General features: G+C 37.5%; 1 protein-coding gene across 1 annotated transcript; it reads right to left on the reverse strand.

Annotated features, from left to right (window-relative positions):
* Positions 1-5,601: 5,601 nt before the first annotated feature.
* LOC111470484 (basic form of pathogenesis-related protein 1-like) lies at positions 5,602-9,505 on the reverse strand. The gene is made up of 2 exons (XM_023116038.1): positions 9,437-9,505; positions 5,602-6,117 (listed from the first exon to the last, which is right to left on the reverse strand). The coding sequence occupies exons 1-2, from the start codon at positions 9,503-9,505 to the stop codon at positions 5,602-5,604; spliced, it is 585 nt and encodes a 194-aa protein (XP_022971806.1).
* Between the last annotated feature and the right edge of the window lie 3,067 nt (positions 9,506-12,572).

A 12,572-nucleotide genomic window follows, 5' to 3' on the forward strand; every position in this document is an offset into this window, starting at 1 on the left:
GATTCTCAACCTCAGTCTTATACTCTCTGAATTTTTAAAGAGCTTCGAACTTGTGACACATTAGGTAAAGATAGTCATACCTTGAATAATCATCAATAAAACTGATGAAATATTCATATCCTCCTCGTGCTTTGACATTCATTGGACCACAGAGATTTGTATGCATGAGTTCTAAGGTTTCTTTGGCTCTATAACCTTTTTCGGAAAACGATCGTTTAGTCATTTTACCCTCAAGACAAGACTCACATGGAGGTAAAGAGTTGTCTTCTAACTTATTTAAAAGTCCTCTTTTAACCGATCTCTCAATCCTATTGAGATTAATGTGGCCTAGTCTTAAATGCCAAAGGTAGGTATTAGGAGAAATCTTTTGTCGTTTATTTTGAGTTTCAACTATTTTAAACATCTCGGTATTTAAAATAGCTTTTGTTATGCTCAGTTTTGACATATATAAGTTGTTTTCTAGTTTTGCAGAACAAATATGAATGCCTCTTTTGCAAATGAACATTTCATTGATTTCAAAAGATACTTTATACAATTGTTTTAATAAACAAGAGATAGATATTAGATTTCTTTTCATTCTTGGAACAAAAAATACATTATCTAATATAATGAATCTATCTCCAAAAAATAACTTTAAATTTCCTACTGATCTTGCTGAGACAACCTCTCCTGTTCCAACCATGAGTGTTATCTCGCCGTCCGCAAGCATTCTCCAGGAGCTAGTTTCCTGGTAAAAAGAACAAATATGATTAGTGGCCCCTGAATCTAGTATCCAAGTTGAGTTATCATACTCTACTAAACATATTTCTACAACGAGTAAATCATATTTACCTTGTTGTGTCTTTTTAGCTTTCTTCTCTACAAGGTATTTTGGGCAGTTTCTCTTCCAGTGCTCATTTTCGTTGCAATGGAAACATTTTCCTTTATCTGCCTTTTGAGCCTTGTATTTGCGGTTAGTAGGAATCTTATTTTTCCCTTTACCCTTCTTCTTCATCAAAACACTTTTAGAAGTTGAAGGTTCAAACTTATTTTTGGAGGATGATACTCATTGTAATTTCTTGAAGATAGCAACATTTGCTTCTCCTGTACGTCCCTTGTTCGTTAAGAGGGACTGATAAGTCTGTAGCTCATTGAGAAGAGCAGTCAAGTTATATTCTATTTTGTTCATCACCACATTTGTGCGGAAAGCTCTTCGGAAGAGACTCCATGATAAAACTGACTTGACTCTTCTCATCAATGACAGCTTCATTTTCTTCTGCCACATTGAAATGGACCATCATGTCCAGGACATGTTCTCTAACTGAGGTCCATTCTTTCATACGACAGTTGTAAATGTATTTTATGGCTTCATGTCGAGTGGAGAAGGACGGTTGTCCAAACATCCCTTTTAGAGATTCCATAATCTCTTTAGCAGTACCCATAACATCGTGTTTCTTAGCCAAAACATCAGATATACTGGCTAGAATGTACACTCGGGCTTTGTCATTTGCCTTTATCCATCTGTCATACGCATCCCGAACTGTTCGGTTTGCATTTGAGCTGGGTTTTGGAGGACATTCCTCAGTTAAAACAAACCTTAAATCATCAATTACCAGTATTGTGTTCAGGTTTGATTTCTCAAAAGCGAGTAATTGTACTATTGAGTTTGTCATGCTGAGATATAAAGAAAATTCTATTAGTGATTTGACTTAATGCTGTTTAATCCAATCAGTTTTAGCAAATGTAATAATGTACCAAAAAAAAATTATTAATTTGCAACGATACTTTAGTGAGTTAGAGCAACTGCTACCGAGGGGCAGTCAATCACTCATTCACCAAACGAAGACATTCTTGACTTAAACACTGACTCTTAGTAATTCTTCGCAAGTGTGACCCACCAATTTCAGGCCTCATAGATCGGTCCCAACAATGCTATTGAATGAAAAAGCCAAAGTTGGGAATGGCCCTAAGAAATAGTATCCATTTCTGGAGTTTGCGTTGTTTCGACTCCCATGTTACGACCCTCCGAATGGGTAGTTGCTCTAGGGCAACATGCAGGCGGAACATGAGAATCTCACGGTGCAACCTAGTGGTGGAGACCATAGGACGTGTTGATATACTTCCTTCTTCCACTTACTATAAGTACTTTCTCTATTCACCTTGTTATTGGCTCATGCAAATACCTTCCGAATGGAGGACGCTCCCAGGGTGACACGAGGCCGAGCATGAATCTCACGGTGTGAATTTTTCAGAGAGCGTGAAAAGGAAAACGATGTATCTCATATACTTTTTTCCTCCCACTAAGTATTTTAAACGGTTGGGTATACTCAGTACTTAGGTATATTTCGGCTAATTAAATATAACCTAAGTCTATGTAATTTTTCCAGAACTTACTTCACTCAAGCATGCTCATAAAACTCGGCTAACTAAGCTCAAGTATTGGTCCGATCTCCCACTAAGTAGTAGGTGTTCCGTAAACCGTCAACTTAAGTACCTCAAGCCTTAGTCAAGATCGTGCCAGGTGAGCTTTCTTGTAAGCAAAATTTTACAAGACATCGACCTATTTTAACTATTAAAATTGATTGTGCTTGGTTCTTAACCTTAAGCGAGCATGCACTTATTTTCATTATAGATTTTAACGTCTATCTCGTTTTATGACGTTGAAAATAACCTATAACATGCATCTAACATGCTTTATATAACAATTATATAATCATCACATACTCTTGCCTTTTCTCCCACTTGCCCTAGATTACTTAACTCGTAGTCCTAGACTCACTAGGTGCCCTTCAAACACTTTAGCCGTGAGAGGCTTTGTAAAGGGATCAGCAATGTTCTGCTCCGAAGCTATCTGTGTGATGATCGCATCTCCTCGTTGCACAATCTCCCTTATGAGATGATATTTGTGCTCAATATATTTTCTTCGGTTATGGCTTCTTGGTTCTTTCAAATTTGCAACTGCTCCACTGTTATCACAATAAAGAGTGATGGGAAGATGCATATTTGGAACGACTTCCAAATCAGTTAAGAACTTTATAAGCCATACAGATTCTTTCGCTGCTTCACAAGCAGCAACATACTCAGCCTCCATGGTAGAATTAGCGATGCAACCTTACTTTATGCTTCTCCATATTATTGCTCCTCCGTTCAGAGTGAGACAAATCCTGATGTCGATTTCCTCGAATCTACATCAGTCTGAAAATCTGAGTCAGTGTACCTTGTAAGGATCAGATCCTTAGCACTGTACATTAGCATATAGTCTCTCGTTCTCCTAAGAAACTTGAGGATATTCTTAACGGCATTCCAATGAACGCGTCCCGGATTGGACTGATATCTACTGACAATTCCCACAGCATAGCATATGTCAGGTCGGGTACATAGTATGGCATACATCAGACAACCGACTGCTGATGCGTAGGGAATGTGTCTCATATCCTTAATTTCTTGAGGTGTCTTATGACTTTGTTCCTTCGACAAATAAACTCCATGCCTGAAAGGTAAAAATCCTTTCTAGGAGTCCTACATTTTATATCGAATCAACATTTTGTCGTATACGATGCCTAAGACAATGCTAGTGTTTTGTTCTTGCGATTATGAACAATTTGGATTCCAAGAACAAACTGAGCCTCTCCCAAATCTTTCATTTGGAATTGTGTCGCTAGCCAATGCTTAATGTCAGTCAGAAATCCCACATCATTTCCAATGAGTAGAATATCGTCAACGTATAACACTAAGAAAGCTACTATAGAGTTGGCTATCCTTTATAAACACAAGGTTCGTCAACATTCTATTTCGAGCCATAAGATTTGATCGCGGTATCAAACTTTATATTCCAGGATCGAGATGCTTGCTTCAACCCATAAATGGATCTTTTAAGCTTGCAAACCCTATGCTTGTGATCTTGTTTAATGAACCCATCTGGTTGAGCAATATAGATACTCTCTTCAAGATTGCCCTTTAGAAAGGCTATCTTGACATCCATTTGCCAAATTTCATAATCATAAAATGTGGCAATAGACAAGAGTATTCTAATCGATTTAAGCATAGCAACAGGAGAGAAGGTTTCTTCATAGTCCACCCCCTCTCTTTGGGTATAACCCTTTTCTACAAGACGAGCTTTAAAGGTTTGTACCTTACCGGTTTGGTCTCGTTTCCTCTTATAGATCCATTTGCAACCAATAGGTTTTACCCCATCTTGTTGATCTACAAGTTCCCAGACTGAATTGAAGTACATTGACTCCATTTCAAGATTCATGGCTTTGATCCACAGATCTCTATCTTCATCATTCATTGCCTGTTTATAAGTCAATGGATTCTCAACGTCATCATCAGGTATGATGAATTGAGTTTCTGTATACTTGTTGAGGGTTGTCTCCAAGATCGAACGTTCTAATGCTTGAAATAGATAATTCTTTGCTTTGAAATCTTTCAATTTCTGATCATCAATGTGCTTCTTCTTGGTATCGGTTAAAACAATGTGTCATATTGGTGCAGGAATCACATTCTCCACCAAACCCAGTACTAAAGAAGTTTTCCATGAGCATTGCCCAATGATCACAGTACCTATCAAATTTCAGTATTTCAGTATTTCGATAAAAGGGAATTTAAGTAATTCAACAAAAACAGGCATTTCTTTGATTTTACCATTTTGATTATTTATTATTATTGTTTTTTTTCCCACGAAGTCGAGAAAAAGACGAATGGAGTGCCAATAAGTAAAGTAAGAAAAAAAATGGTCGCCTTTTGAGCAGCGGGTGTCCTTTAGTCACTCCGGCCCCGTTGGTCTCCATATTCAGAGCTGGTAAACGGCGATAGGTTGTGGCAGTGAGTCTTCGTCTCCTGTGTGGGTATCATACTGCAGCGGAGTTAATCGCCGTCGTCGTGGTTCTCTCGATTTGGAGGCTGAAAACACCTTAAACTGGTTTTCCGCATCTCCGCCGAGGGCATTTCTTTCGGGTGACTTGGAACAACAATTGGCTGGTGGCTGATGCTCTCAGTGTTGAAGACTGTTCGGAAATGATCATAGATTTATAACTAAAGAATACATTTTCATTAACATGACTTCTTGTGGGAGCTCGAAGCAAACCCATGATATTATGTTCAAAGTTGACAAATATCATATAACATTATAGAGATTCGTGATTAGTTACATGGTATCAAACTATGAACTTAACTTAGGTATGTCGAACGAAAAAGTTGTAAGCCTAAAAATCGTAGTTAAAAGTGTCGAACAAATTTCGTATTTTGTTCAAGGTCTCCGAAGAAAGAAGTCGAGTCTCGATTAAAGGGAGTTTCTTTTAGAAATCCATCGACTTAAGGGGAGGCACTATGGTGTATTTTGTTCGAGGGAGGCTCTATGGTGTATTTTGTTCGAGGGGAGTCTCTATGATCATAGGTAATCTATAGGCTTCAAATGTGGCTCTATGTGGTGTACTTAATGAGAGGGGAGACTCTATGATCATGAGTTTATAAGTAAGGAAGTCAAAACACAGCAACAAGAGTTTATGCTCTAGACAATATAATACTATTGTAGACAATATCGTAGTTTTATTTCAATAAATAAATTCATGATTCTCTCACAAACTTTATTAATATTCATAAAAATTTTAAAACCAAATCTCTTCATACCACCCAAGAATCATAAGGCTTTTCCCCAATATAGTTGCCTGGAGGATCATAATTGCAAACAACAAACTGAGAATTAGCCTTGCAAGGCACTCTAGCACATCCAAGCCGCACCGAGCTCCGCCACACCATCTGAGTGTAGTGCCCACATTCACCACCCACGCATTTATTCGATGCATGATCATACAGCGGCTTCTCGTTCGCCCACAGCTTCACTGCATCCGCCCCGGTGAACTCAGGGTAGTAGCCCGCGGCTATGTTTTCCCCGTACGGCCCGGTTGAGTGAATCATGGCGCAGTCACCCTTTCTTTTTTCCGCATAGGCTTGAGCGTACGCGGCCACGGTGTTGCTCCATTGCATGGGCCCGACGCCGACCTCGGCTCGAGCTCGGTTGTGAAGCGCGAGGTAGTCACCGGGGGCGTTTTGAGCTTTGGTTAGGGCGAGGAGGAAAATGAAAGTGACCATGAAAGCGGCCATGATCCGAAGGGTTTGAGTCCACATAATTCCGATGAGAGATGAGATGAAGATTGAGAATGAGGGAATGATTTATATAGAGATGGAAAACTTAATATGGAATGTGATGGGTAAAACCATGAATTATGAACTAATTATGTCATGCTTGGGAATTCAAAGAGAATAAATTCATTCTCGCTTCCATGTTTAATTACGAGCTAGATTTTTGTTTGGATTAGCTTCAAATAAATGAAAATTTTCTAGATTTAGCTAGTTTATGATTTTTTTTTTAGGATTAATGAAACTTAATCCACCGGATTATGGTTAATCTTAAAAGATACATTTTTACTTGTAGGTATATATTTATTGTTTTATTTAGTTTCATAATTTTATTTATTTATTCTCCTCCAATTTTTTAAAATATGTATTAAAATTGAATTGGTTAATTAAATGTTCAAAAATAAATAAATAATGTTAATATTTTATTAAAATTTTGAGTAAACGAAATGAACTAATTTAACCTAAAATTTTTATAACCTATTTAGATTGGGTTTATTATATAAAAAGAATTTTAGATTAAAAATATTTACTACTAATTGAGTTGTGAATTTTTGTATTTCTTTTTCCTTTTTCTAAAAGTAACCGTAACTTAAAACATATAGTCATGGATGAAATAAAACCTTCTACCTCTCGAGTAATAGTATATTTTAATTACTATTGACTTATGTGCAGCAGAGCTAATTGCCGTCGTGGGTCTCCCGATTTCGATGCCGAAACATCGTGACTGGTTTTTCGCATCTCCGCCGCGGGCATTTATTCCCGTTGACTTCAAACAACATTTGACAGCTATTCTGGGAGCTATTCTCCGTGTGTAAAATTGTTAAGAGAATGATCATGAATCTATAAGCAAGGAATAATCTCACAGGACAACAAGCAGAAAGTACTTAATCTCAAACTAGACAGTATCATATCAGTGTAGAGATGGATGGTTCCTAAAACTTGGTAATTCTCCATTTATTTTTGCAGTATTGGTAAGAAAGCACTTAATATCATACCATTAGGAAGATATTGTCCACTTTGAGTTCACCTCAATGGACCCATGATCGTTCCCTAAATTCGCCGAGTTGGACTTTCATCCAACACTTCCCCTCGACTTCTTTTCTTTTTCTTTTTTCTTTTGGAGTTCTTTGTTCGACATTTGAGAATTCTATTGACATGGTTAAGTTTAGGGCGTGGCTCTGATACCATGTTAGACGAACACGACTCTCCACAATGGTATGATATTGTCCACTTTGAACATAAGCTCTCATCGCTTTGCTTTGCGCTTCCCAAAAGGCCTCACCCCGATGGAGATAGTATTTTCTGATTATGAACCCACGATCATTCCCTAAATTAGCTGAGGTGGGACATTCATCCAACAAAGATCATACCATTGTGGAGACGAGTGATTTCTAAATCTCGGTAATTCTCCATTTATTTATGCAATTTTGGATAGAAAAGAGGACAATATCGTACCATTGTGAAGATATGATTTCTAAAACTCGTTAATTTTCTCCATTTATTTTTGCAATTTTGGGTAGAAAAGTAGACAATATCATAAAATTGTAGAAATTCATGATTGCATTCATTCTCCATTTAGGGGAGAAAAGTATACAATATCATATTATTGTGGAGATTCCCCAATATACAAAGAAGAACCATAAGGCTTTTCCCCAATCTAGTTACTAGGAGGATCATAATTGCAAACAACAAACTGAGAATTAGCCTTGCAGGGCACTCTAGCACATCCAAGCTGCAACGAGCTCCTTCACACTATCTGAGTGTAGTGCCCACTGATGGTGCTAATATAACACATGCGGAAGCAATTTGGATCTTTGGCACTTTTAGAACATCAATTATAGTAAATAACTAGCATGTTCATAAGTATTAAAACTTAATGAATTTGAATACTAACCTTTTGTAGTTCAAATTCTTTTTTCCTCACGAACCGGTTTCGATCCACCACTAGTGTCTTCTCCACTATCCTCCGTCCTTAGAACAGAATTGTTGAATCCGGTGAGTGACTAAACTTGGGAGGGATTTAGCATATATGAAGAGAGACTCTACATATAGTTCAAGTAATCATACTATAGCCAAAGTGTTCTTAGTTTATTGGATTTAGATTAATGATCGTAAAGTTCACTTTATTCAATAACAATCTTTACTGAATAAACATCAGTAATAACTTTATTGAAAATAGAATATGTCTTTGTTTACAAACTATGAGTTTTAGGACATAAAACCCAACAAACACCCACTTGGACTAAAACTCCAGTGGGGTTTTATAACGTTGAGTAGAGAGAGACATAAATACAATAAACTAGGGCATCACATACTCATGCCTTTTCTCCCACTTGCCCTAGATTACATAACTCGTAGTCCTAGACTCACTAGGTGCCCTTCAAACACTTTAGCCGTGAGAGGCTTTGTAAATGGATCAGCAATGTTGTGCTCCGAAACTATCTGTGTGACGATCACATCTCCTCGTTGCACAATCTCCCTTATGAGATGATATTTGCGCTCAATATGTTTTCCTCGCTTATGGCTTCTTGGTTCTTTCGAATTTGCAACTGCTCCACTGTTATCACAATAAAGAGTGACGGGAAGATGCATATTTGGAACGACTTCCAAATCAGTTAAGAACTTTCTAAGCCATACAGATTCTTTCGCTGCTTAACAAGCAGCAACATACTCAGCCTCCATGGTGGAATCAGAAATGCAACCTTGCTTTATGCTTCGCCATATTATTGCTCCTTCGTTCAAAGTGAAGACAGATCCTGATGTCGATTTCCTCGAATCTACATCAGTCTAAAAATCTGAGTTAGTGTACCGTGTAAGGATCAGATCCTTAGCACCGTACATTAGCATATAGTCCCTCGTTCTCCTAAGATACTTGATTATATTCTTAACGGCAGTCCAATGAGCACGTCCTGGATTGGACTGATATCTGCTGACAATTCCCACAGCATAGCATATGTCAGGTTGGGTACATAGCATGGCATACATCAAACTACCGACTGCTGATGCATAGGGAATGTGTCTCATATCCTCAATTTCTTAAGGTGTCTTAGGACTTTGTTCCTTCAACAAATGAACTCCATGCCTGAAAGGTAATAATCCTTTCTTGGAGTTCTACATCTTATATCGAATCAACATTTTGTCGATATACGATGCCTGAGACAATGCTAGTGTTTTGTTCTTACGATTCCGAACAATTTGGATTCCAAGAACAAACTGAGCCTCTCCCAAATCTTTCATTTGGAATTGTGTCGCTAGCCAATGCTTAATGTCAGTCAGAAATCCCACATCTTTCCCAATGAGTAGAATATCGTCAACGTACAACACTAGGAAAGCTAGTTGACAATCCTTTTATAAACACAAGGTTCGTCAACATTCTGTTTAAAGCCATAAGATTTGATCGCGGTATCAAACTTTATATTCCAGGATCGAGATGCTTGCTTCAACCCATAAATGGATCTTTTAAGCTTGCAAACCCTATGTTTGTGATCCTGTTCAATGAACCCATTTGGTAGAGCCATATAGATACTCTCTTCAAGATTTCCGTTTAGAAAGACTGTCTTATCATCCATTTGCCAAATTTCATAATCATAAAATGTGGCAATAGACAAGAGTATTCTAATCAATTTAAGCATAGCAACAGGAGAGAAGGTTTCTTCATAGTCCACCCCCTCTCTTTGGGTATAACCCTTTTCTACAAGACGAGCTTTAAAGGTTTGTACCTTACCGGTTTGGTCTCGTTTCCTCTTATAGATCCATTTGCAACTAATAGGTTTTACCCCATCTGGTTGATCTACAAGTTCCCAGACTGAATTGAAGTACATTGACTCCATTTCAAGATTCATGGCTTTGATCCACTGATCTCTATCTTCATCATTCATTGCCTGTTTATAGGTCAATGCATCCTCAACGCCATCATCAGGTATGATGACTTGAGTTTCTGCGAAACCCAAGTAACGATCAGGTTGAGTTATAACCCTCCCACTACGTCGAGGCATTGTCAACTCTTGAGAAGGATGGGATTGACCAGAAGTGTCATCTCCATCAACAACTCTTGTTGAAGGACCAGCTTGATCAACAACTGTTGTTGTATTATCAGTAGCTTCTTTAGAAATCTCACTTAATATTAGTTTGCTGCAAGGTTGATGATTTCTTACGTGGTCTTCCTCTAAGAATGTAGCGTTTGTTGATACAAACACTCTATTTTCTTGAAGGTCATAAAACAAACCACCTTTCGTCTCTTTGGGGTATCCTACGAATAGACATAATTTTGAACGAAGTTCTAATTTCTTGAGGTTTTGCAACAACACATGTGCTGGACATCCCCAAATTCTGAAGTGACGTAAATTACCTTTACGCCATTTCCATAACTCATAAAGTGTTTCTAAAACACTCTTAGTAGGAACCATGTTCAAAATGTATGTGGCAGTCTCCACTGCATATCCCCAAAACGGATCGGGTAATTGAGCGAAACTCATCATAGACCGTACCATGTCTAAAAAAGTTTTATTTCTCCTTTCTGATACATCATTTTGTTCAGGCATACCAGGGGCTGAGAGTTGGGACTTTATTCCATGTTCTATCATATAGTCCTGAAATCTTAAGTCCATGTACTCTCCTCCTCGATCTAATCGAAGTATTTTAATAGTTTTACCTAATAGATTCTCAACCTCAGTCTTATACTCTCTGAATTTTTAAAGAGCTTCGAACTTGTGACACATTAGGTAAAGATAGTCATACCTTGAATAATCATCAATAAAACTGATGAAATATTCATATCCTCCTCGTGCTTTGACATTCATTGGACCACAGAGATTTGTATGCATGAGTTCTAAGGTTTCTTTGGCTCTATAACCTTTTTCGGAAAACGATCGTTTAGTCATTTTACCCTCAAGACAAGACTCACATGGAGGTAAAGAGTTGTCTTCTAACTTATTTAAAAGTCCTCTTTTAACCGATCTCTCAATCCTATTGAGATTAATGTGGCCTAGTCTTAAATGCCAAAGGTAGGTATTAGGAGAAATCTTTTGTCGTTTATTTTGAGTTTCAACTATTTTAAACATCTCGGTATTTAAAATAGCTTTTGTTATGCTCAGTTTTGACATATATAAGTTGTTTTCTAGTTTTGCAGAACAAATATGAATGCCTCTTTTGCAAATGAACATTTCATTGATTTCAAAAGATACTTTATACAATTGTTTTAATAAACAAGAGATAGATATTAGATTTCTTTTCATTCTTGGAACAAAAAATACATTATCTAATATAATGAATCTATCTCCAAAAAATAACTTTAAATTTCCTACTGATCTTGCTGAGACAACCTCTCCTGTTCCAACCATGAGTGTTATCTCGCCGTCCGCAAGCATTCTCCAGGAGCTAGTTTCCTGGTAAAAAGAACAAATATGATTAGTGGCCCCTGAATCTAGTATCCAAGTTGAGTTATCATACTCTACTAAACATATTTCTACAACGAGTAAATCATATTTACCTTGTTGTGTCTTTTTAGCTTTCTTCTCTACAAGGTATTTTGGGCAGTTTCTCTTCCAGTGCTCATTTTCGTTGCAATGGAAACATTTTCCTTTATCTGCCTTTTGAGCCTTGTATTTGCGGTTAGTAGGAATCTTATTTTTCCCTTTACCCTTCTTCTTCATCAAAACACTTTTAGAAGTTGAAGGTTCAAACTTATTTTTGGAGGATGATACTCATTGTAATTTCTTGAAGATAGCAACATTTGCTTCTCCTGTACGTCCCTTGTTCGTTAAGAGGGACTGATAAGTCTGTAGCTCATTGAGAAGAGCAGTCAAGTTATATTCTATTTTGTTCATCACCACATTTGTGCGGAAAGCTCTTCGGAAGAGACTCCATGATAAAACTGACTTGACTCTTCTCATCAATGACAGCTTCATTTTCTTCTGCCACATTGAAATGGACCATCATGTCCAGGACATGTTCTCTAACTGAGGTCCATTCTTTCATACGACAGTTGTAAATGTATTTTATGGCTTCATGTCGAGTGGAGAAGGACGGTTGTCCAAACATCCCTTTTAGAGATTCCATAATCTCTTTAGCAGTACCCATAACATCGTGTTTCTTAGCCAAAACATCAGATATACTGGCTAGAATGTACACTCGGGCTTTGTCATTTGCCTTTATCCATCTGTCATACGCATCCCGAACTGTTCGGTTTGCATTTGAGCTGGGTTTTGGAGGACATTCCTCAGTTAAAACAAACCTTAAATCATCAATTACCAGTATTGTGTTCAGGTTTGATTTCTCAAAAGCGAGTAATTGTACTATTGAGTTTGTCATGCTGAGATATAAAGAAAATTCTATTAGTGATTTGACTTAATGCTGTTTAATCCAATCAGTTTTAGCAAATGTAATAATGTACCAAAAAAAAATTATTAATTTGCAACGATACTTTAGTGAGTTAGAGCAACTGCTACCGAGGGGCA

This window comes from Cucurbita maxima, unplaced genomic scaffold (genome assembly GCF_002738345.1).
Source record: "Cucurbita maxima cultivar Rimu unplaced genomic scaffold, Cmax_1.0 Cma_Scf00045, whole genome shotgun sequence".
In the NCBI taxonomy this organism is placed as follows: Eukaryota; Viridiplantae; Streptophyta; class Magnoliopsida; order Cucurbitales; family Cucurbitaceae; genus Cucurbita; species Cucurbita maxima.

Excerpts from the sequence above, each read along its gene's own strand:
- LOC111470484 (XM_023116038.1), bottom strand. The coding sequence starts at position 9,505 with ATGGCTTTAAACAGAATGTTGACGAACCTTGTGTTTATAAAAGGATTG. Across the intron at positions 6,118-9,436 it reads CAACTAGCTTTCCTAGTGTT|CTCATCGGAATTATGTGGAC; the intron begins GTACGTTGACGA and ends TTCATCTCATCT.